Source organism: Aquarana catesbeiana, linkage group LG13 (genome assembly GCF_042186555.1).
Source record: "Aquarana catesbeiana isolate 2022-GZ linkage group LG13, ASM4218655v1, whole genome shotgun sequence".
Classification (NCBI taxonomy): Eukaryota; Metazoa; Chordata; class Amphibia; order Anura; family Ranidae; genus Aquarana; species Aquarana catesbeiana.
Genome location: NC_133336.1, coordinates 133,508,270 through 133,531,864, shown reverse-complemented (window position 1 = coordinate 133,531,864; position 23,595 = coordinate 133,508,270). Strand labels below are relative to the sequence as shown.

The 23,595-nt window shown below is 41.4% G+C and overlaps 1 protein-coding gene across 2 annotated transcripts in view; it reads left to right on the top strand.

Moving 5' to 3' along the window:
• RMDN3 (regulator of microtubule dynamics 3) overlaps positions 1-23,595 on the top strand; it is a 242,928-nt gene that overhangs the window by 205,590 nt on the left and 13,743 nt on the right. For both annotated transcript variants that reach the window (XM_073610229.1, XM_073610230.1), the window contains 3 exons: positions 10,603-10,678; positions 10,881-10,958; positions 17,910-18,008. In XM_073610229.1, coding sequence (XP_073466330.1) covers positions 10,603-10,678; positions 10,881-10,958; positions 17,910-18,008 — 253 coding nt within the window. The remainder of the gene's footprint in view (positions 1-10,602; positions 10,679-10,880; positions 10,959-17,909; positions 18,009-23,595) is intronic.

The window sequence follows — 23,595 nt, the reverse complement described above, 5'->3', positions numbered from 1 at the left end:
TGGCAGAGGGATAGATGGGATTAGGCAGAGGGGTAATGGTAGTGGAGGTATAGGATCAGTAACACTGGCACTTACCAGCTCTTGGTATCAGTCGATTCCCCCTCCTCCATGCTGCTCAGTGTGTCTTCTCCTTCTGGTGCCTCCAGTGAAGCCTCTCCTGATGTCGGGTCTCCTTGAGCTCCTCCCCCCGCACTGTACTGGCTGTCAGCTCATCAGCTGACTTTCTGCTTCAGTGGAGGGGAGGGGGCTTTATCCACCAGGCAGGCTCTGCCTCTGTGTTTCTTCCAAAGAGGCAGAGCACCGCATGCAGCGACGGATGACGTCACCAGACATAGATTTGGTCGACTTGCAGCATCGTGAACGTCTGAATTGCGAGGCACAGATGCTGTGATTTATATTCAATACCCCTAGTATATATTCTACATACTCAGAGTGCCTTATGTCCTGTGGTATTTGGGCATTTTTGTACCATTGTATATTGTATTACCTTCTTGAAAAACAACTATACCTCAAAGTTCTTAGAACTCTGGGATGAATACCATCAGGGCCCATTGCTTTATTAAGCTTGAACTGAGTCAGTTCCTCTGCTACCTCTGTCTCCAGAAATCCGAGAAATGAACTATCATTACTAGAACCAATATGATTCCCAAACTTGTTATTGTTAGTGCAATTTATTTCTGAGAAGACTGAAGAGAAGTAATAGTTTAGATAGTTTGCTACATCCAGTTCTCCCTCAACATATGTGTTGTGCCCAGTTTTCATTTTAGTGATCCTATGGTATATTTTCCTTCTATCACTAATGTACCTAAAAAAGGTTTGATCTCCTTTCTTAATAGATTTAGCATGTTCCTCCTCTTTCTGTGCTTTGGCAGCACTGATAATGTGTTTGGCCTCCTTTTTGTCTATTTTTATACTCCTGTTTCCTTGCATATATGCTGATTTTTTTTTTCCTTTACTTAGCTCTTTAGTGAATCATACTGTTTTTTTCTTTTGTTTATTCTTACTAACTTGCCTGAAATATAATCGAGTTGCCTCCAGGATGGTAGACTTTAATAGTGCCCACTGGTTACTTACTCCTGTCATTTTACTCCAACCTTTCAATTAATTTTTTAGAAATTTCCCAATTTCAGATAAATTTGTCCTTTTTGAAATCTAAAACTTTTTTGTTTTTGTATATATTTTGCTGTTCTTGTTTTAATATCAGACCAAAGATATTGATAATCACTAGAACCCAAATACTCTCCCGCCTCAACATTAGACAGTCGATCCCCTTTTTGTCAGTACTAGGTGTAGAATTTTGTCACCTCGGGCTGGACTAACTGTTTTAAAAAAACAGGCAACTCTTGTTGCCTGTGAACTCCCTTCTCTTCCATGTGTGTCACTGCAAACCGCAAAAGCCAGCAAAGTCTATGTTAAATATTTCTTCTTTTCAATAGTTACCTCTTTATAAATAATCTGTAATATCAACAACAGTTTAAAGCCAAACTTCAGGTATGATCTTAATTGCATACTTACATTATGCAATTTACATTGCATCCATGCTTACATTGGTCCAATTGGCACTACTGCAGTGATCACTGCGATCTTTGGGGTCCTGTGACTGCGCCACTGCATACTGACTACGTTGGGTCGCCCTCTGCCTCCACCTACAGGACCTGGGAGATTGCAGTGATGACTGTGGTAGAATCAACTACTATTACAGATTATCAAAGCTGGACAAATGTAAAATATGCAATTAGGATCATAACTGGAGTTTAGCGTTAACAAAAAACAGTTATGATTCAGACACTAAGCTCTTGTTTTGTCTGTACATTGTTCAGTGTTGAGCAGAACTTAATGTAAATAGTTTAATTGTATTAGATGTAGCTTAAGATTGCTTCTTTGGTTTAATTTATGTAAACCTTTTGCATCAGTTAGTACACTGCTGAGAGTTTCATTGCGTGAGTACTTTATGGATAGTATTTGTTTGCATGTCAGCTTATGACCGGATCCTCCCTCAGGAGTGTTGTGCAGGTTATGGGAAGAATAACTGTTCTGTGGGGTTGTTGGTTCAATTATTTCCTATCTGTGTCAAACCTAGAGGCCACTAACACGGAGTGCACTAGGGGGAATGCATTACTTCAGGATATTTATGTACTCCAATGTAGCAATGACATTTGTTATAGTTAAGGTATATTGAAAAGTAACTATATTTCAGTTGTATCATACTGTCGGTACTCTCAAAAAATATAAATGGCAGCAGAAGGAGCAACATAATACAAGGCACATCCAGTGCATGTTTTTTATTCTGCTTTTTGTAAAAGACCATTTTTGTAATTCCATCAGGTATATCTGGTGTTTTTTAAATCCGAAAAAGAGTAAAGCCTGTACTATCAGGCTAGTCAGTATCCAGCTAGTTTTGGCTTCCTTGAAAACATTTACATTAATGCAATATAAAATTCTCTACAGATACGTTAAGAGACGTCTTTATAAAGCTATATAAATGAACAATAATATATATCAAATGGGTTACATTTAAAGTAGATGGAAACCCTAAGACCCCTTCCTTTAGCACCGCTTTACTGTCGTTTTAATGTCGCTATTCAGCTAAAAAGGAGTTAAATCCGCCCGCAAAAGGCCGCTGCAGCAGCGCTTTGCCGGCGGTATAGCAGCGCTGGCCCATTGTTTTCAATGGGCAGGGCGCTTTAGGAGTGGTGAGTTCACTGCTCCTAATGCGCTCCAAAGAAGCTGCTGGCAGGACTTTTTCTGACACCCTGCCAGCGCACCGCTCCAGTGTGAAACCCCTTAGGCTTTCACACTGGAATGAATGGAGCCGCTGTTTCAGGGTGCTTTGCAGGCACTATTTTTAATGCTATAGAGCCTGGAAAGCGCCTCAGTGTGAAAGGGGTCTAACTGATATACATTTGGTTGCTAAATAACATGGACCAACTGGTCTGGAGTGGCAAGTGGGGTACTCCAATGTTCTGTCTTGGGACCAATTCTGTTTAATTTATTCATAAATGATATAGAGGTGGGATACATAGCTCAATCTCCTTCTTTACAGGCGACACAAAAATAAGCAGGGCAATAACTTCACATCAGTATATAGAAATTTTACAGAAAGACCTGAACAAAATAATAGAGTGGGCAACTAATGGCAAATGAGGTCTAATGTGGAGGAATGTAAAATAATGCACTTGGGGGGTTAAAAACATAAATGCAAACTATTCACTAGGGGCAGAACTTCTGGGGGAATCAAGGATGGAGGAAGATAGACTGAGCAATAGTATGCAATGTCAAGCTGCAGCTACCAAAGGGATGTGCTGGAGCTGGAGAGAGTCCAAAGAGTGGCAACAAAATGAATAAAGGGATTGGACGACCTCATTTACGAGGAACGACTACAAGCACTAAATTTATTCTCACTGGAGAAGAGATGCTTGAGAAGGGACATCATCCCAGCATAGGAAAAAAAAATATTCAGTCTCAGGGAGTGTAAGAGGACACGGGGGCCACACAATGAGATTGGAGGAGAAGCAGTTTAACCTTAAGCTACGCAGGGGGGTTTTCACTGTCAGGGCGGTAAGAATGTGGAACTCTCTTCCACAATTGGTGGTGTCAGGAAGGAGTATTGATATTTTTAAAAGACTCTTGGACATGCATCTTAAAAAACACAGCATGCAAGCATATGGGAAATAATTATCGACACTGACACACCTACACAGGTTGAACTGGATGGACTATTTTCTTTTTTCAATTTTACCTATTATGTAACTGCAGCACTGCATATTATAAATACAGTACATATAATTTCTTATTTTAAAAAAAGTCTACCACACTCAAGTCTGCTGTGGTGGAAGATGGGACTTGTAGTTCATTCACAGATCTCTGTGAATGAATCATGCAACTGGGCAGGCAGAGCTCTGTACAGCCATGCCGATTTGAAGTGACAGTTGCTGCAAGGAAGAACAATCCCTGCATGTTGTCACGGGGGTGGTGGGATGAACAATTGCCGAACTACATGTTGCATTCTAAATACAGGTGTAACATGTTGCTAAAGCTACAGTTTAATCAATGCTGGTAGTTTCACACAGTAGAAACATGGATTTAAAGGGGCTGCAATTTAAAATTTTATTGTATTTTTTTTATATACTTTGCACACCTGTGAGTTCCATTTCTCTCCTCAGTGTCTGCTATAGCTCATGTTACCTGTAGTAGCTTCTCTGAAAGCCTTCCCCCCTACTTTCTGCATTATTTTTCTCCACAATGACCTCCATGTTATGTTCTCGAACAGCCCTCTCCCCACCTTCCTCCAGTGTCCATACTACATTTCCTGACAATTTCTCCCACTTATCCATACTATCCCTGCAAGTCACACCTACATTACATTCTCTGGCAGCAAACTTGTTAACACTTCATAAAGCAGCGCTCTCCCCACCATCCACACTATGGCCCCTGTCAGTAGATTCATATTGATCCCCCCCCACTCCCTATACCGTACCCCAATAAATCACATTGCACAGAACCCTTATCTCTCTCATCCTGTTGCATTCCGTACTTCCCATACTCCACAGTGCTATACTTTTCTTTGATATGTTGTGTTCCAACGCTGTCTCCAGTATGCATACTCCAAAGCTGTTAATAAATGCCACCTGCCATGGCACTTGAAAACAGCCACACCATGTCTTTACACATCAAGAGAAGGATATGAACTCTTAGCCAGTCCAAGATGAGTTCCTCCACATATACCAGTAGATTACATTGTTTTGGCTCTTCTATTTCCTTCACTACTCAGCAGGGATCAGTTTTTGTTCTGCCTCCTCTCTCCCTTGTCCAAATTCAGTTCCTGTGCACACCCTCCCCCCCAGCTACAATCCTACACCCTCTCCCCCAGCTACAATCGGGGAACTGGAGAAAATGCAGAGAAGGGCAACCAAACTGATAAGAGGCATGGAGGAGCTCAGCTATGAGTAAAGATTAGAGGAACTGAATTTATTCACTCTTGAGAAGAGGAGAACAAGGGGGAAAAGGATCAACATGTTCAAATACATAAAGGGTCCATATAGTGAACTTGGTGTCGAGTTATTCTCTTTACGGTCAACCCAGAGGACACGGGGGCACTCTTTACGTCTAGAGGAAAAGAGATTTCATCTCCAAATACAGAAAGGTTTCTTCACATAAGAGATAAATGAAAATGAAAATGTGGAATAGACTCCCGCCAGAAGTGGTTCTGGCCAGCTCAGTAGATTGCTTTAAGAAAGGCCTGAATACTTTCCTAAATGTACATAATATAACTGGGTACTAACATTTATAGGTAAAGTTGATCCAGGAAAAATCCGATTGCCTCTTGGGGGATCAGGAAGGAATTTTGTTCCCCTGCTGTAGCAAATTGGAGCATGCTCTGCTGGGTTTTTTTGCCTTCCTCTAGATAAAATGTGGGTATAAAATTGGGTATATTGGATTGTACAATATTTTTTATTTTATTTATTTATTGTTTTTAAGGTTGAACTGGATGGACTTGTCTTTTTTTTCAACCTGACTAACTATGTAACTAAAGTGAGCTGCCCCTTTAAGAATCAATACAAAATATTATCACATATGAAAGATAAGAAAATTTGTGTAATACTAATACAAATTTAAATAAAGAATATCACATGGTTACATAGTTGGTGAGGTTGAAAAAAGACACAAGTCCATCAAGTCCAACCTGTGTGCGTGCTTTTATGTCAGTATTACATTGTGTATCCCTGTATGTTATGGTTGTTCAGGTGCCTATCTAAGAGTTTTTGACATTATCTATGCTCCCTGATGAAACCACTGCCTGTAGAAGAGAATTCCACATCCTTACTGCTCTTACAGTAAAGAACCCTCTACGCAGTTTAAGGTTAAACCGCGTCTCTTCTAATTTTAGTGAATGGTTGTGTGTCTTTTTGAATTCTCTTTCGTGGAAGAGTTTTATCCCTATTGTGGGGTCACCAGTACGGTATTTGTACATTGAAATCATATCCCCTCTCAAGTGTCTCCTCTCCAGAGAGAATAAGTTCAGTGCTTGCAGTCTTTCCCCTGTTGCTGTGATCCTCCAGTTCCGTAATTTTCGCTTTGTTGCCCTTCTGTGGACTCTCTCCAGTTACAGCACATCCTTGCTGAGGACCAGTGCCCAGAACTGGACAGCATACTCCAGGTGTGGCCAGACCAGAGTCTTGTAGAGTGGGAGAATTATCGTTTTGTCTCTGGAGTAAATCCCTTTTTAATGCATGACAATATTCTATTGGCTTTGCTTGCAGCAGCTTGATGTTGCTTGCCATTGGTGAGCCTGTTATCTACTAGGACCCCAGGGTCCTTTTCCATCCTAGATTCCCCCAGAGGTTTTCCCCCCAGTGTATAGATTGCATTCATGTTTTAGCCACCCAAATGCATTAGTGTACATTTTTCTACATTAAACCTCATTTGCCATGTAGTTGTTCACCCCATTAATTTGTTCAGATCTTCTTGCATGGTTTCCACACCCTGCGGAGAAATTATTGCCCTGCTTAGCTTAGTATCATCCGCAAATACTGAGATTGAGCAGTTTATTCCATCCTCCAGGTCGTTTATAAATAAATTAAATAGAAATGGTCCTGGGACAGAACCCTGGGGGACCCCACTTTCCACACTGAACAATTCCGAGTACTCCCCATTTATCACTACCCTCTGAGCTCACCCCTGTAGCCAGTTCTCAATCCATGTACTCACCCTTTGGTCCATGCTGACAGACCTTAGTTTGTACAATAAACGTTTATGGGGAACTGTATCAGATGCATTTGCAAAATCCAGATACACCACGTCTACGGGCCTTCCTTTCTCTAGATGGCAGCTCACCTCCTCATAGAAGGTTAATAGATTGGTTTGGCAAGAACGATTCTTCAAGAATCCATTACTGCTAATGATACAGTTTTCATTACTAAAATCTTGTATATAGTCCTTTATCCCCTCCAAGAGCTTGCAAACTATTGACGTTGGGCTAACTGATCTGTAGTTCCCAGGGATATATCTTGGCCCTTTTTTAAATATTGGTGCTACATTGGCCTTTCTCCAGTCTGAAGATACCATACCAGTCAGTAGACTGTTCATAAAAATTAGGAACAATGGCAATTACTTGACTGAGTTCCTTAAGGACCCTCGGGTGCAAGCCGTCTGGTCCTGGTGACTTAATAATGTTAATTTTTTCAAGTTTATTCTTAATTCTATCCTCTGTTAGCCATGAGGGTGCTTCCTGTGGCATGACATGAGGATAAACACTGCAGTATTGGTTATAGCCCCCCATTTCCCTTGTGAAGACTGAGAAGAGGAGTAAATTCAATACCTTTGCCATCTCTTCATCTTTAGTAACCAGAATCCCTTCATCATTCTTTATGGGGGCCAATATGATCTGACCTCCCTATTTTACTATTTATTATCTACTTAAAGAATTTCTTGGGGTTTTTTTTTCTCTCCTCCGCTATGTGCCTTTCGTTTTCTATCTTAGCTGCCGTGATTGCACCCTTACATTTCTTGTTGCATTCTTTGTAAAGTTGGAATGCTGATGATGACCTCTCAGCCTTGTATTTTTTGAAGGCCATCTCCTTTGCTTTTATATGCATTTTTAGTTGGAGTTAAGCCACCCAGGACTTTTATTAGCTCTTTTAAATGTATTTCCCATTGGGATGCACTGGCTAATACCCTTATTTAATATGCTCTTAAAGCACACCCATTTTTCCTCCGTGTTTGTTCCTTGGATTTTATCCCATTTAATATCTTTTAGCTAGGAGCGTAGTTTATGGAAGTTGGCTCTTTTGAAATTCACTGTCTTTGTATTTACCTTATGTTTCCTATTTGACCTATGGTCGCTGTTTCCTAAATTGCCCCGTATTTCTACATCCGCGATCAGGTCTGTATTGTTAGTAATCAGTAGGTCTAGTATTGCAGTAATGCATTTTCCCTTGTTGGTGCATTCACCATCTGACCCATGAAATTGTCCTGTAAGACATTTAGAAAATGGTGAGCCTTAGCCCAATGTGCCAACAATTGTGAATAGCAAACAATTCAAGTGCAAAAGAAAGTGAGTCCATATAAAGAAAGCCCTAACAGTGATGAAAGCTTTCAGTGTTAAATGAACCAACTAATGCCTCACTGGTGTTCTCACAACAAACATATAGTGCATGGGTGCATAACCTGTGGCCCTCCAACTGTTGCAGAACTACAAGTCCCATCATGCTTCTGCCTTTGGGAGTCAAGCCTTTGCTTGTTTAACAGACAGCCTTGCAATGGCTCATGGGACTTGTAATTCTGCAACAGCTAGAGGGCCACAGGTTGAGCACCCATGGTATAGTGCTTCAATACACTCTCCACATGTTTTTGACTCTGTCAGGTAGTACAGTAATTATGATTAGTACTTTAGCACAAAAGGCAAAAAAGAACAGACAAATCCCACAGTATAGTATAAAAGATAGTGGCTCAATTTATTAAGGTATTGCAGTAGCAGAGCAACTCAGCATGTGTATCAAATGAACTGGTATGTGTACAGTAAGGTGTAAACCAGAAAGCCTCATTTACTTTCAGATGTCATGCTGAACATCTTAGGAGAGCTAAAACCTGTTGCACTCTATTATGAAAATGTTGAGCTTAGCTTGGGCCTTCCTCTTCCTCCTTCTCAATACCTATGAGAGCTGACCTTACATAGTGAAGCACTGGAGGGCTCAACTTCTAAGGCAGAAAAATCAAGATTCATATATTAGATTTGTGGATTCCAGACCTCCAGGCACATGGTGGAAATTATCTAAATATATGCAAAGGTACCTTCTAACAGTCTGCCTTTCAGATCTGCTGTCACTTTATTAGGTTTAAAGGAGACACGGGTTTACTGTAATTTACTGTAATGCTAAAATCCAGGCAGACCTCAGGCTTACACAGTTGGAATGGGAAAATGTAAACCCTTTTACCTGCTGAAACATTTGTAATTTTGTTCAGCCACTGTTGTGATTCACACAACTCATACAGTGTATTCCTGTATTGCTGGCCAGTCAATTTATATCATCACACTGCAATACAAATATTTCTAATTTTTGCTTTAAGTTCCGCTTTTTTGCTTCAAATCCTAATTTCATATTATGTTTATATGTTGTGTGTGTGTGTATGTATATATATATGTGTGTGTGTGTGTGTGTGTGTGTGTGTGTGTGTGTGTGTGTGTATGTATGTATATAGTAACCTGGTACTTTGGCTTTTATCCATGCCTAAAGATGAAATTAAAAGTGCTAGAGGATTGCATGTTATTATTTATATTGAATGGTTTTCAACCATTGACAACATTTTGGCCTTCTCTACCTGCATGTTTATTTTTGACAAACCTGATACATACATTTTTTAAATTTTACTTTTAAAAAACAATTGTAGCTATCAAGTGTATTTCTCCTAGCAGCAAATTGTTTTGCAATTACAGATATACTGTACAAATTCGTCTTTTCTGCAGTTAGATTTGTTTTGCAGAGTCAGTATTTTTCAATGGGCCGGATATTACTCTTTTTATTTGTGGGAGTTGAGTATTTAGTTAGTATTGGTCAGCAGACTTCTTGTCTTGTGTATCCTCTTGCCCCATGGAGAGAGGAAATATATGTTCTGTGTTATCTGTTTTTGCATTTCTTCTCTCCCCTCGTGGTGAAACCCAGTCTATTTTTTCAGCTGCCTGGGAAGGCCGTGGGAAATATATGTATTATCTTTACATGTGGGCTTTGTGCATCTTTCCAATGTCTGTAGAATAACCACATTCAGAACAGAGTGGAGGCACAGCAATCCCTACGCAGCAGGCTTTCAGTGTGAATAAAAGGCAAGACAAATAGTTAGAGCTGCACTACAATATGGGGCTGATCAAGAAAAATACATCTTTATTCAGCTAAATGGGTGGTTGTATTAAGTTTCCCTTTCTCTAGCCTCCTTCCTATTCCCAGTGTTTGGCAATCCCCGATGGAGCGTACAGAGTACACACATCTGCAGATCTTGGCACATTCATATGGACCTCTCCATGGGGAAACCAGTGCAGTGTTTTTTACATTGAATTTCTTATGTTTTAAACTTTTTATGAATTAAATATCACATATTTGCAAATAATTTATACTAAACTAACATGATTATAGTATATATTTCACTTCACTTTTATAATAATAAAGAATCAAACTTCCTTGGGAAATATGTGGGGTGCAAGGTTTAGTACTGTTGTTGATGACACCAATTAGTTTATTTTCACTACAATACCTATGTGATCATCCGGAGCACTATAAGCAGGTGTGCTGTTTGCCCCATAGCATCATTTTGTTAAAAGTCGTGAAAGGGAAGCTAACATTTAAATGTTTAAATCTGAGTGAACAGCTGAAGCTACATTTGAAAAACTTGTCTGGACTTTTACTAGCCATAGAATTTACTATTCTGTTCAGCCAATCTTGTGATTCACATACATCTGCTAAGCAGCATAGTAAGGAAGATGAGTTCATTATTTCCTGATTCTGCTTGTTAAAATCATACATTTAGAAGTATGGAAAAAGATAAGTAGTAGTTGTGTGACCATATAATTACTAGACTGTGGTTTTATATTTAACAGTAGCGTTTCTTTTAAAGGTTTGCCATCCTTTGTGGGCAACTATCCGAGCATGAAGGCATTCAGAAACGCATTCAAATTGGATACATTTTTAAGGTATTTGGAATAAAATTATATAAACAATATGGTCAGGGTTTGTTGATGGGGAAAGAAAGCATTATGCCAAAGAGTGCTCAAGCCATTTTGATAGTAGTATATCTGAAATATTAGGTGTGATTAGCTGTTTCATGTTTTAGTAAGTTTCTTTTGATATCCGGGGCCATGTCTCATTTACTTTGGTCATATTTGTCATTTTTAGGAGCACATTGAAAAAGCAATTACTCTGCAGCCTAATGACTCGACATGCTATTATCTCCTTGGTCGTTGGTGCTATCAGGTATGTGCAACATAACAAGTTGTTTTATTATACTTCCATTACATGTAAAGTTTTGTGCCAGAGAGAAATTTTGCAAACAACAGTATCAATATAGTTCAACAAGTGGATTATGGCAGAATTATATTGCTGACTACAGGGTTATAGTCTGCTGTTATCCTCTATATAATATAATTTATCCTGTTCTTGCTGTACATAGCTTTAAAGCGGAGCTCCATCCAAAAGGGGAAGTTCTGCTTTAACCCCCCCCCAATTGCCACATTTGGCAAGTCATTTTTTTGGGGGGGGTGGGGTTGGGTTCAGGTACCTAGTTTTGACAGGTACCTGCTCCCGCTTCTTTTCGGGCTGCCTTGGCGGCTCGAGCAGAAGTTCTCCTCTCCCCCTCCCTCCTTGCAATCTTCTGGGACACGTTGCAGGTCCCAGAAGATTGGCCGACCACTGGGGAGGAGCTGCGCGACTCGAGCATGCACAATGTGCACCCGGCTGTGGAGCCGCAAGCTGTCACAGCCAGGTGCCCACACTTGCAATGCTGGCACCGCGGAGAGGCGAGGGAGAGAAGCAGGGGTTTGGGGGCGGCCGCATCGCTGTACAGTGAAACAGGTGACTGTGTGTTTATTATAAGTCAACAGCTACACTTTTTGTAGCTGCTGACTTTTAATAAACACAAAAATTATTTACCTTTTTTTTGTTTTTTAAATTTCAGCCTCCCTATGTACAAATATAGAATTAATGGGCCTCTTTTGCCAAAAAAAGAAAGCGTTCTATAATGTCTTACACCAGCACTTATCTCAGTATCCAGTCTGTTCTATGGAGAACTTCTACATTACTTCCTGGACAGCTCTTATGCAGGCCATAGACGGTGCAAAATTGTTTCAAGTAACCATGGGTTGCAGGAAATAAATTTGATCCCCCCATCAACACAGGCAGTACTCACAGGGGAATCCCTCCCGCCATGAGATTGTATTCTCCCTGCAGGGAGAAGACTGTGATTATTGCTAGCGGCTATACCACAGGCGCTAGTGATAAAGTAAAATCTGGCAGGCTGGTTGTACCCAAGTTGATCAATCAACTTGGTACAATCAGCCTGCCCATACACTGTTCAAATCTTGGCCAGTTCCTGCATCGGTTCGAATCACGTCCGGTACATAAAATGAACTAGTTGCATTTCCGCCCATTAACTGTTAACAGCATCCCCAATGAGTAAGCAAAGACACTTGAAAAAGCACACAGTGAAGATTGTGCAGACTGCAACATGTCAAAATGTCCCATGAGCTACTGTGCCACATGAAGGACAGCACATTGAAATCAATGGGCTGTGCTATGCATGTCGCAGGAAAAAAAGGCAAATAATAAGTACTACCACTACTCTAGGTGTGAATAAGACCTGAAAATGAAATTGGTGTGTTTTACAGAAGTACAATGAGGCTCCATTCACATCTGTGCATTTCCGAACACACAGCAAACTGCACAGAAAATGCGTGCTTTGCAATGCGTTTCAGAAACACGCTACAAATGTGCATCGTGCTTGTGTTGTCATTACATGTTAAAGGCACCCCAAATGCAGCAAATGCACCAAAAAACTGTGGTAAAAACGCACCACGCTCTACTCTAAGTTTTGGCGCTTCTCTGGGGTGATTGTTGCGGGTAGGGCAGCCCATTCAGATTTTTTTTTCAAATTTTTAAATAAGGCAATCCAGCCTTTAAACAATCTTTTATTGCTGTCGTTCATTTATAAGTTTGATAGACAGAAAGCATCTAAGCCACCATTCTCAGTAGATAATTTTCCTGTGTATGGGAACCTTGGTTTACTGGATTCGTTCTTTGCTATTAAGTTACAGTTTGAAGTCACATGGGTAGAAGGAATAATGTGTCAGTTGCCAGTTGTCACTAATGGTTAAAAATATCATTATTATCATCATCGCACCAAATGAGAGATTAAAGTGGTATTAAATCCAAAAAAACAAACATTTTATATGTTGCAACTTAAAAACATATATATTTCACGAGACAGCTCGGTCTGCTAAAGGAAGTTGAAAAATAACTTACTGACCGGATAAGTAAATATAAAGGGGAAAAAAAGAAAACTAATGCAGCTACCAGATCTAATTACTGGTAAGCTGTAATATGTTAAATTTTTGTTTTTGGGCTAATGCTGCTTGAATTAACTTACGCAGTGGGCAGATGTTTGTGTGTGGTGTATAAAGATCCTAACACCTGTGTCCAGTGCAATAATGGTTAACATACACAAAAACACTTGTTTCTATGGTCGCTAAATCCTTTGGTTATCACCAGGAATGATATTACATGTAGTTAAATTGTTGCGCAATTTATGCATATATTTGCCAGTGATTGGTGTCTGGATTGCAGACTGGGCAAGCATAAACATAGTACATGTAGAAAAAGGAAATTCCCCTAAATGGATTTTACCGGCACTTGCTAAAAGATATATATTTACGTAATGAGTGTGTGTAACAGAGTATAGGGAGTAAAAAGATTTTTTTATTTAGACATAACATAGCTTAAAAACATAATATTTCATAAATTCAACGGAGCATATTACATGATCAACAGGTATGATAGTATTAACAAGCAATAAATTATGCAAGGGCTCTTTTTCACACCCAACGCGTTTCGGAATACACAGTGTTTTTATCCTGATGAGTGAATTATCGCAGCATGTATATGTGAATGTGTATTTATCCAATTATGGTCAAATAATAATGGATTACTCACTTATAATATGCTAAGTTGGGTTACTTTAAAAGTCCAAAACTGGAATGGCATTGGGCATTGTTGCTGGCACAGTTGTCATTAGAGCATAACATCATAACTCGTACTGGGTGATTATAAATTGGTGGTGGTCCCATTTACTGGGACATGGTATCTCTCCTATCCCCGTCCCTCCCGGATGCGTGCAGGCCAGAGCAACTACTGAGGCAAAAGAGGAGGGAACCCCTAGAAGTAACATAATATAAAGGAGTAAATATTTGGAAATAAAGACAGAGGTCTACGATACACATAATATCTCATAACAGGACGTAATGTTGGGTATCCTGTGGATACCGTATTACCACAGGAGGTAAAGTATGTATGGTACATATATAATTAAATCTGTGTGTATATGTTTACACTAAATGTATATCCGCATAAGAGGTAATGGTAAAAAAGACGTAAATGATTAAGGATGTTATGTTATTTCTAATTCTGATTGTAATATGTAGTATATGTGTGATGCTGGAATAACACAAAGCAATAGATATTGCCAGTAATCATGTAGGTAAACGCATCACAATGCATTTTCAAGATGATGAATCTTAGTGTTCTGTGACATGAATAATGGCCTGTATGTATTTACTTGTTAGTGCTTATATCACAAGGATGGTACATATAGTGACAAGGCTATAGCTTGCCATTAAAGCTGCAGCTTTAAAAGGTGTACGAAAAAAGAGGTGCCATGAGTATAAGATAGTGCATCTTATACAGGTAAACCCTAAACACTACACAGTAGTATCTATATAATAGTCATGTATACAGGTAAGAATTTCAGAACAGAAATTGTTGCAGAGCCAACAGGAGAAGGATTGCTTAAACATTACTTAAAGCGGGGGTCCACCCACACCGCCAAAAAAAAAAAATATTAAAAGCCAGCAGCTACAAATACTGCAGCTGCTGACTTTTAATACATAGCCACTTACCTGTCCCAGGGTCCAGCGATGTCGGCAGGCGACGCCGAGAACCCGCTCGGTTCTCGGCAGCTGCCGCCGCCATCCTATGTGAGGGAATCAGGAAGTGAAGCGTTGCGGCTTCACTTCCCGGTTCCCTACTGCGCATGCGCGAGTCGCGCTGCGCGTCCCAAGTGGTCCCCGCTCTCTCCTGGGAGCTGTGTGTTTCCCAGGAGACAGCGCGGTGGGGACGGGAAGAGGCGTAAACTTCCATGGGAGTCTATGCCGGAAGTGGGTGCAAATACCTGTCTTAGACAGGTATCTGCACCCTCCTCCCCCCTGAAAGGTGCCAAATGTGACACCGGAGGGGGGGAGGGTTCCGAAAAGTGGAAGTTCCATTTTTGTGTGGAACTCCGCTTTAAGTGAGAGTGAACAAACCATATTGCATGATATAAGGAAATTCCCTTATCTATTAAGCTCAAGTTTCAAAATTGCAAGCCGCGCATCCCAGCATCCAGCTTGCACAACGCCTTAGCTGGGAATGAGAGAGTCTGGCATTATATGTGAGTGAACTCCAAATCAGCTGGCGTACGTAATCGTGCTCAGCTGATCTGGGTAGTTTTGAATTGGGGAAGCCTTGTATACGCCCCCCTGAGTCAAGGATGCGCGGCGCCGCCCCTACCTTGCATGCGTGAATGCACTTACATTGGAGCGGCGTCACGCAAACCCGATCCACCGACACGGAAAGCCGCACCAGCGGACTGCACATGTCTGCCGGAGCAGCAATATGGAGGATGTGGGCGGTGATGTTAGTCGTCCAGCTGACCTCCTGTAACGTGGGCGGCTTTCCGTGCCTGGCAATCGCTCTGGCTGTCCGCACCGTGGAGAGACCTGGGGAGGGAGAAAAAAGAAAAACAAAGAACAATTAGTACTTTGGAAAGGGATAATACTTGAGTATGGTATATCCTAGAGCAAGGGCAACAACGCTGATAAAGGTTTAAAGAACATATATACTGGCATGTATATTCAAATAAGCAAGTATATCTACGTTTTCAGGACTGGTTAATAGAACAAGAAAATCAAATTACAGTATCATGTACACATATGATCAACTGGTACATGTAGAAAATATTAATGGTATAAGACAGGAGTCATCAACCCCTGGGCCGTGGCCCACTCCCGGGCCATGGCCTTTCTGCAGCCGGGCCGTGGGTGCCGGCGGCCGGCATGAGAGAGCTGGGTGGATGGAAGAAGCGGGCGGGAGGGCCCGTGGAACCCAGAGTCCCTTGGAAAGGTTAGGAAACCCTTGTTTCAGCTCCCCATGCACCTCTTATGTCTAAGTCACCCTGTGCCATCCTGGCACAGGGTGACTATGAAAATATATATTGGATTACTTAAAATGGGACAGTAATATTTATCCACACTATCTCCCAGGATATATGTGAATTTTTGGTTTGTTTGATTCTGAACTCAACATGTTAGTTGAGAACTGATCACATTGGCCTCTGTACAATGTAGGACACAGGCCGACTCCTGCTAGAGTTCCTGCTATTGTGAGAAGGTGTCCTGTGTTTATACTTATGATGTATAATCTACTGTGTGAAGCTCGGTGACAAGTCTGACCTGTAGTGAAATCCTGATTAATCATAACAATGCTCAGGAGGGCACGGAGTCACATCGGCTGCTTTAAGGGATTAGTTAATTAGCTCATGTTAATTAGGTTTCTGGTTACAGTTGTATTGTTAGAGTAATATGAGCAGGAGGTAGGAACCTCCTCTTTAACTGTATATAAGACTTGTATTTTGGTTCTAATAAAGAGTCCATGTTCAGCAACTAAACAAGTATTGTCTTGTTTTGTGCTTGTGAGCGGTTGAACTATCTGATATCTATATTCAGACTGGGAGGAAGTGGTATATGACGAAAGCACTCAAGCGGAGTGTGGGACATTTCATTACAACATCCTCTCTCTCTCCGCCCCCTGCATCACTGCTCTTCCACCCTCACAGCCAGTGTTCTGTCAGCCTCAGTGTCAGAGGTGCAGCAGGGAGCAGAGAGATGACCTCATTTTTCACTGCCCACCCTGCATCACCGCTCTCCTGCAGCTTCCCGCTGTGAGAAAACTGAGCATAGAACTCTTCTTGTTAGGCGGCACAGATTCTCCCCGCCCCCCTCCCCCTAAATGGCCGAGGACAGAGCCCGATCGTGACAGCCGAATCCTTCCTCTACCAGGTGAGACTGGCTGCAGAGGGGTGATCCCACAGAGATGTGACATCAGTGACAGGTGAGCTGTGTGTGGGAGTACAGGTGAGGTGTGCTGGGACTTGTATTTCAGCCAGAACCGCTGCTGCTATTCTGAATGGGGCGAGGCGAAGGCGCATTGAGAACCCACCACTGCACAGAGGCCTGCCTCTGTGCTAAATGGACCAGTGTTGCCACCAATGAAGCGATGGCAGGCAGCCTGGCAAGTGACATTCCACATCTGGTGACAGGCAATGTGGCAGGTGGCGTGGCAAGTCACTTTCAACATCTGGTGACAGGCAACGTGGCAGGCAGTGTGGCAAGTGACATTCCGCATCTGGTGGAAGATGACGGTAACAAGTGACACGCTCGGGGCTCCCTCTGATTCTGCATTATGGTGAGTTGAACTATTTAATTTATTACTACAATGTAATAATATAAATAATGCACTTTAATCACCCGGACACCATATCAACCATGGTGCCGTGATGACTGAAGCGCTAACACCAGTCATTGCCCGCAAAAAATAGCTTACCCCCTGCGTGGTCCCCCTTCCAATGCAGCCCCCCACCCCTGATGCCAAAAATGTTGGGGACTGCTGGTATAAGACATTCAAAACTAATAAAAAATAAAATGTGATTTTAGTATAATATTGGATTATATGTTCTTTGTGCTGGTTGTGTGTGTGTGTGTGTGTGTGTGTGTATGTATGTATGTATGTATATATATATATATGTATGTATATATATAATAATTTTTTTATTATGCTATTTTCTAAATCTTTTGGCATGTGTACATGACTGTTTCGCTTAGATTTTATATACTGCCATTTTTTGTAAATTACCAGTGTACACTATATGTGTTTCTCAACTGAGAACTGAACTATCAGCATTCATATGATTGCTTGGTTCTCCTTTAAGAACAAATACTCAAGCCCCTACAAGTGTATAAAATTCTAAATTCTAAATTAGAACACAGAGATGTCTGTATAGCAAGTCACCTAAAGCTACCTATACTGAAACTTGCATGATTCAGCCAACTCTTGTTTGTCTAGGTCTCTAATCTTGGATGGTTGGAGAGAAAAACTGCTTCTGCCTTGTATGAAACTCCACCAAGTGCTACCATTGATGAGGCTCTGCAAAATTTCCTAAAGGTGAGCTTTTGCACAGTGCCAGTACATACTTTTCCCCTCCTTTAAAGTAGACCTACAGTATATGCAAATGTTGAAGGTTTAGTTCACTATTCTTTTTTTCTGATTTGGAGATGTACAAGTATAATACTGTATTTACCAGGATTGGCAATGTCATCGCTGTGCAGGACCAGGCCCACTGCAGCCACGTGTAAAACGGAGGCAAATTTTCTTTTAGCAGGTTCTAGTCAGATCCAGATTCACCATGGTCAGGTAGGAGAGAGGGATACCAAAATCAGAACACTATACCAAAAGCGTCATTTCATAATAAAAAAAAAAAAAGTACTACAAAAGGTGAGCTAAGCCTTTAGCTGAACTCCATTTACATCTATTGATTCTTCTTCGTAAAGAAATCCCTTTACCCTAGCTGAATCTGTAAGGATCATTTCAAACAGTGCAGCTTTGTTAAATCTCATTAAAAGGTGAGCTCCAAATGGCTTGCTTTCTGCAATTTCCAAATAATAAGACAACTTGCTTTTCTCCTTGAGCTGTGGGATACCAGTATTTTCACACTTTTTCTATATGTAGTTCTTGCAGAGCAGTGCTGACATCCTTACATCCCCTGCTGTGAGAAGACCCAGCCTGGAACCCCCCCATCTCTTCAGCACTTGATTGGCATTATGTATAAACACTGCTACAGTCCCAAAGGATCATGGGAGATATAGTCCTGAGAGCCCAGTCTAAAATCAGTGGGATATGCTATAAGGTGCTTCACATGTAGAGAGTCTGTAGAGAGTGAACAGCGCCTATGGGTAGCAGAGCAGAACAACTAACCGACCTCAACCATCATGATCCACCCATGCTGGACCCTTCCTTGTACATGTTGGGAATAAAGCACATTCCTTCTCTCAGTTTATTAATTGATATACAGTGCCTTGAAAAAGTATTCATACCCCTTGAAATATTCCACATTTTGTCATGTTACAACCAAAAAGGTAAATGTATTTTATTGGGATTTTATGTGATAGACCAACACAAAGTGGCACATAATTGTGAAGTGGAAGGAAAATGATAAATGGTTTTCAACATTTTTTTTTTACAAATAAACATGTGAAAAGTGTGGCGTGCATTTGTATTCAGCTCCCTTTACTCTGATACTCCTTACTAAAATCTAGTGGAACCAATTGCCTTCATAAGTCTTCTAATTAGTAAATAGAGTCCACCTGTGTTTAATCTAATATCAGTATAAATACAGCTGTTCTATGAAGCCCTCAGAGGTTTGTTAGAGAACGTTAGTGAACAAACAGCATCTTGAAGGCCAAGGAACACACCAGACAGGTCAGGGATAAAGTTGTGGAGAAGTATAAAGCAGGGTTAGGTTATAAAAAAATATCCCAAGCTTTGGACATCTCACGGAGTGCTGTTCAATCCATCATCCGAAAATGGAAAGAGTATGGTACAACTGCAAACCTACCAAGACATGGCCGTCCACCTAAACTGACAGGCGGGGCTAGGAGAGCATTAATCAGAGAAGCAGCCAAGAGGCCCACGGTAACTCTGGAGGACAACTATTAGTTGTGCACGCCACAAATCTGGCCTTGATGGAAGAGTGACAAGAAGAAAGAAATTGTTGAAATCCATAAGAAGTCCCATTTGCAGTTTTTGAGAAGCCATGTGGGGGACACAGCAAACATGTGGGAAAAGGTGCTCTGGTCAGATGAGACCAAAATTGAACTTTTTGACCTAAGAGCAAAACACTATGTGTGGTGGAAAACTAACACTGCACATCACCCTGAACACACCATCCCCACCATGAAACATGGTGGTGGCAGCATCATGTTGTAGGGTTGCTTTTCTTCAGCAGGGACAGGGAAGCTGAACAGAGTTTATGGGAAGATGGATGGAGCCAAATACATGGCAATTATAGAAGAAAACCTGTTAGAGTCTGCAAAAGACTTGAGACTGGGGCGGAGGTTCACCTTCCAGAAGGACAAGGCCCCTAAACATACAGCCATAGCTACAATGGAATGGTTTAGATCGAAGCATATTCATGTGTTAGAATGGCCCGTCAAAGTCCAGACCTAAATCCAATTGAGAATCTGTGGCAAGACTTGAAAATTGGTGTTCACAGACGCTCTCCATCCAACCTGACAGAGCTTGAGCTATTTTGCCAAGAAGAATAGGCAAAAATGTCACTCTCTAGATGTGCAAAGCTGGTAGAGACATCCCCAAAAAGACTTGGAGTTGCAATTGCAGCAAAAGGTGGTTCTACAAAGTATTGACTCAGGGGGACTGAATACAAATGCCCCCCACACTTTTCACAGATTTATTTGTAAAAAAAAATTGAAAACCATTTATCATTTTCCTTCCACTTCACAATTATGTGCCACTTTGTGTTGGTCTATCACATAAAATACATTTACTTTTTGGTTGTAACATGACAAAATGTGGAAAATTTCATGGGGTATGAATACTTTTTCAAGACACTGTATAATGTCCCAATTTAGAAAATCCGTTTGCAGACTGCCCTGCCCCGTGCACCCTTGTTTTTTATAACTTATTCACTGATTTACAAATGTATTCATTGCTACTTTTGTCCCAAGTTGAGAGTGAGGATAATTTAGCATTGGGGACCACTAATTGCAAATACTGTATATGCAACAAAAAAATCCCTGTTTGAAACTCAAATTGTTGAAGCATTTTAGACTTTGTTTTTATGCAGATCAGATGGTAAGTTTGCTGGGGAATACCTTGTGGTAAAGTTAAAATGTCTTTCTACCACTGCCATGCTTTTATATTAAAAATCAGCTATCAAACCTATACAGACCCTGAGGTTAATTTACATAAGGAGTAGAAGCTGCTTATTTTTGCAAAGTACATATTCTTTTTTTCAAATATAAGTTTTATTAGGAACACATCAAGGGAGAAATCCCATCATTACAGTAAAAATAAAGATGTTACTACACATGGTATTTGCAAACATTAAACCTGTTGCGTCAATTACATCAACGCATGCATGGAATGTTCATGTACAGTAAATTACATGTGAGTTTGGTAGATGACGGGACCTTCCCTAGATCTTTTTCTTTAATAACAGTAGCTTGGCAGTGACCAAACTATAAAAGAGTGGAGGGAAAATTAGAGAAGGGGGAAAAGAGGAAGAGGGGAAAGTGGCGACAGGGAGAGGGTATGGGGGAATGGTGTCATTTCAGAACATAAAAGATCTATGTCCCTAGGAGGGCTAACCCCTCGTCGGAGTAAATAAAAATGTTCCAAAGTCTCCAGGTCGTATTATGTAGGGGTATGCACGTCTTAGCGGCGTTCAGTAGCTGTCATATTAGTGATTTCTTGTAAGTTTTGGCTGAGATCTTGGATAAATGTAAGAGGAAGAAAGATGCGTCTGCCAGGATTTTATATTCCGTAAACTTCTATTTTATATTGCGTACGTCATCCCAAAAGTTCTTCAGTTTTGGGCAGGACCAAAAGATATGTAATAAGGATCCCTTGTCTTCCCCACAGCGCCAGGAAAGCTCTGAGGCCGTCGGGAAGCACCTGTGTAACCTGGTGGGTGTGAGCTACCATCTAGTGAAAATTTTAAATTTTGTTTCCTGAGTTTTAGTGCATTTGGAGGACTTGATGGCGAAAGTGATAAAATGTTGTTTTTGTGCTTCTGAAAATGTACGTTCGAGGTCAGTCTCCCATTTCTCCAGGCATAGGAGACGTGTTTTTTTTAGAGGGTGAGTCTAACAGAGAGTACATTTTAGAAAGTGTCTGGGACAACGGCTCAGACTCCGAGCAGTAGTCCTCTGTTGTTGTCTGTAGACGAGCAAAGGTACGTGGGTCCGGGATTGAGTGTAGGAAGTGGTGCAATTGGGCTGCCTTCCAGAAGGGAAGACGGTAGTTGCCTGACACGTCGGTTAATTCCGCCAGAGATACCCAGCGGTCCGACATCACAAACTTGGAGGCCTGATCCCATCCCAAATCCCTTAGGTTTGTGTAATCCGTGTGTTGTAGGCCTGGTGTAAAATTTGGATGACCCAAGATTGGGTATAGAGGTGAGGTCTTTGTCGTCAGCAGTGTTTGCATGGCTATGTGAGTGCTGTGCCGTAACGTGGGCCCTATCAATGGGTGAGACTTCAATCTCGGAGGTAGAGAGTTGTAGCACTATAATGCGCTTTTCAGAGGGATTGTAGTCTGGAATTGTTCTACTTGCGTCCAAAGTTTGTGTGATACCTTCCGTCTCCAATCTAATACCCTGCCCAAGTATGTGGCTTGATAGTATCGTCTGACATCTGGCACCGCCAGGCCTCTGTTTTGCTTTGGGAGTGATGTTTTTGTGCGGCTTAGCCTGGGTATCTTTTGGGCCCAGATGAAGTGGCTGAAGAGGGCCTGCACTTGTTTAAGATATGGATGGGGTAGGGATTTGTATAGGGAGGGCTTGAAACAGAGGAATTTGGGGAGGATGCACATTTTTATTAAATTGCATCTGCCAAACCAGAAGTGTAATCCTTTGTGCCAATTTTCCAGGAGGGAGCGTGTCTTGTTCATCAGTGGAGGGAAGTTGAGGGCAAACGTGCGTGGGAAGTCAGGGGGGATATATTTTCCTAGATAATTAAGAGTCGACTTCGTCCATTTAAAGTGAAAATTTGATTGAATGGTCTGTATGGAGTGAGGGGCGATTGCGATACCCATAGCGATCGCCGCCCAATAGGGAAAGGTTCTGACAGCAGACCATTCACCTTCACCTGTGCTGTTGGATTGGAGTATATTCTGTGTATCCAACTAATCATCTGCTCTCCTACCCCTATGTGTCTAAGAACGGAGAACATATAGTTCCAGTTTACCCGGTCGAAAGCTTTTTCTGCATCGGTGCTGACGAAAACGCACGAGAGCTTTTTAGTATTTGCTATATGGACCAAGTTCAGCACCTTGACGGTGTTGTCTCTTGCCTCTCTAGTGGGAATAAAAACCCACTTGATCTAGGTGTATCAGGGATTGGAGATGTTGTGCTAGGCGTTTGGCGAGAATTTTTGTAAACAGTGTCAGGTCTGTATTTAGGAGGGAGATGGGCCTATAACTCCAACATGAACTTGGGTCTTTTCCTTCTTTATGTATCAGTGTAATATGGGCTTTTAAAGTGTCTCTGGGAAATAAAGCCTCTGTGCCCACTGCATTGAAGAACTCTACCGAAACAAATATCACATGATTTCAGGGAATTCTACCATTCTCTATACAATTTACCAAACAGAGACCTACCCCAAGAAAACGTTGACGAATACATACTTTCCTCCCAAATGCTATCCCTTCCCCCGGAAGCCCAAGAAGACTTAGATGCCCCGATCACCCTAGAGGAGCTCCAACTAGCCGTTCGAGCCATGAAACCAGGCAAAGCCCCAGACCCAGATGGCTACACCATCCAATATTACATTCTTTTCAGGGGTCTGTCTTGATAGGGGGGTAAAGATTGGGGGGGAGGGGGGGAAAGGTAGAAGTAGGGGTGTAGGTGTGGGGGGGAGAGGAGTAGTGAGCAGAAGTGAAAGAAAAGTAGAAAGAAAAAGAGGTTACTCCTAAGTTGCGGAGTAACGTTCAGTAGTGCAACAATTTAGTAGAG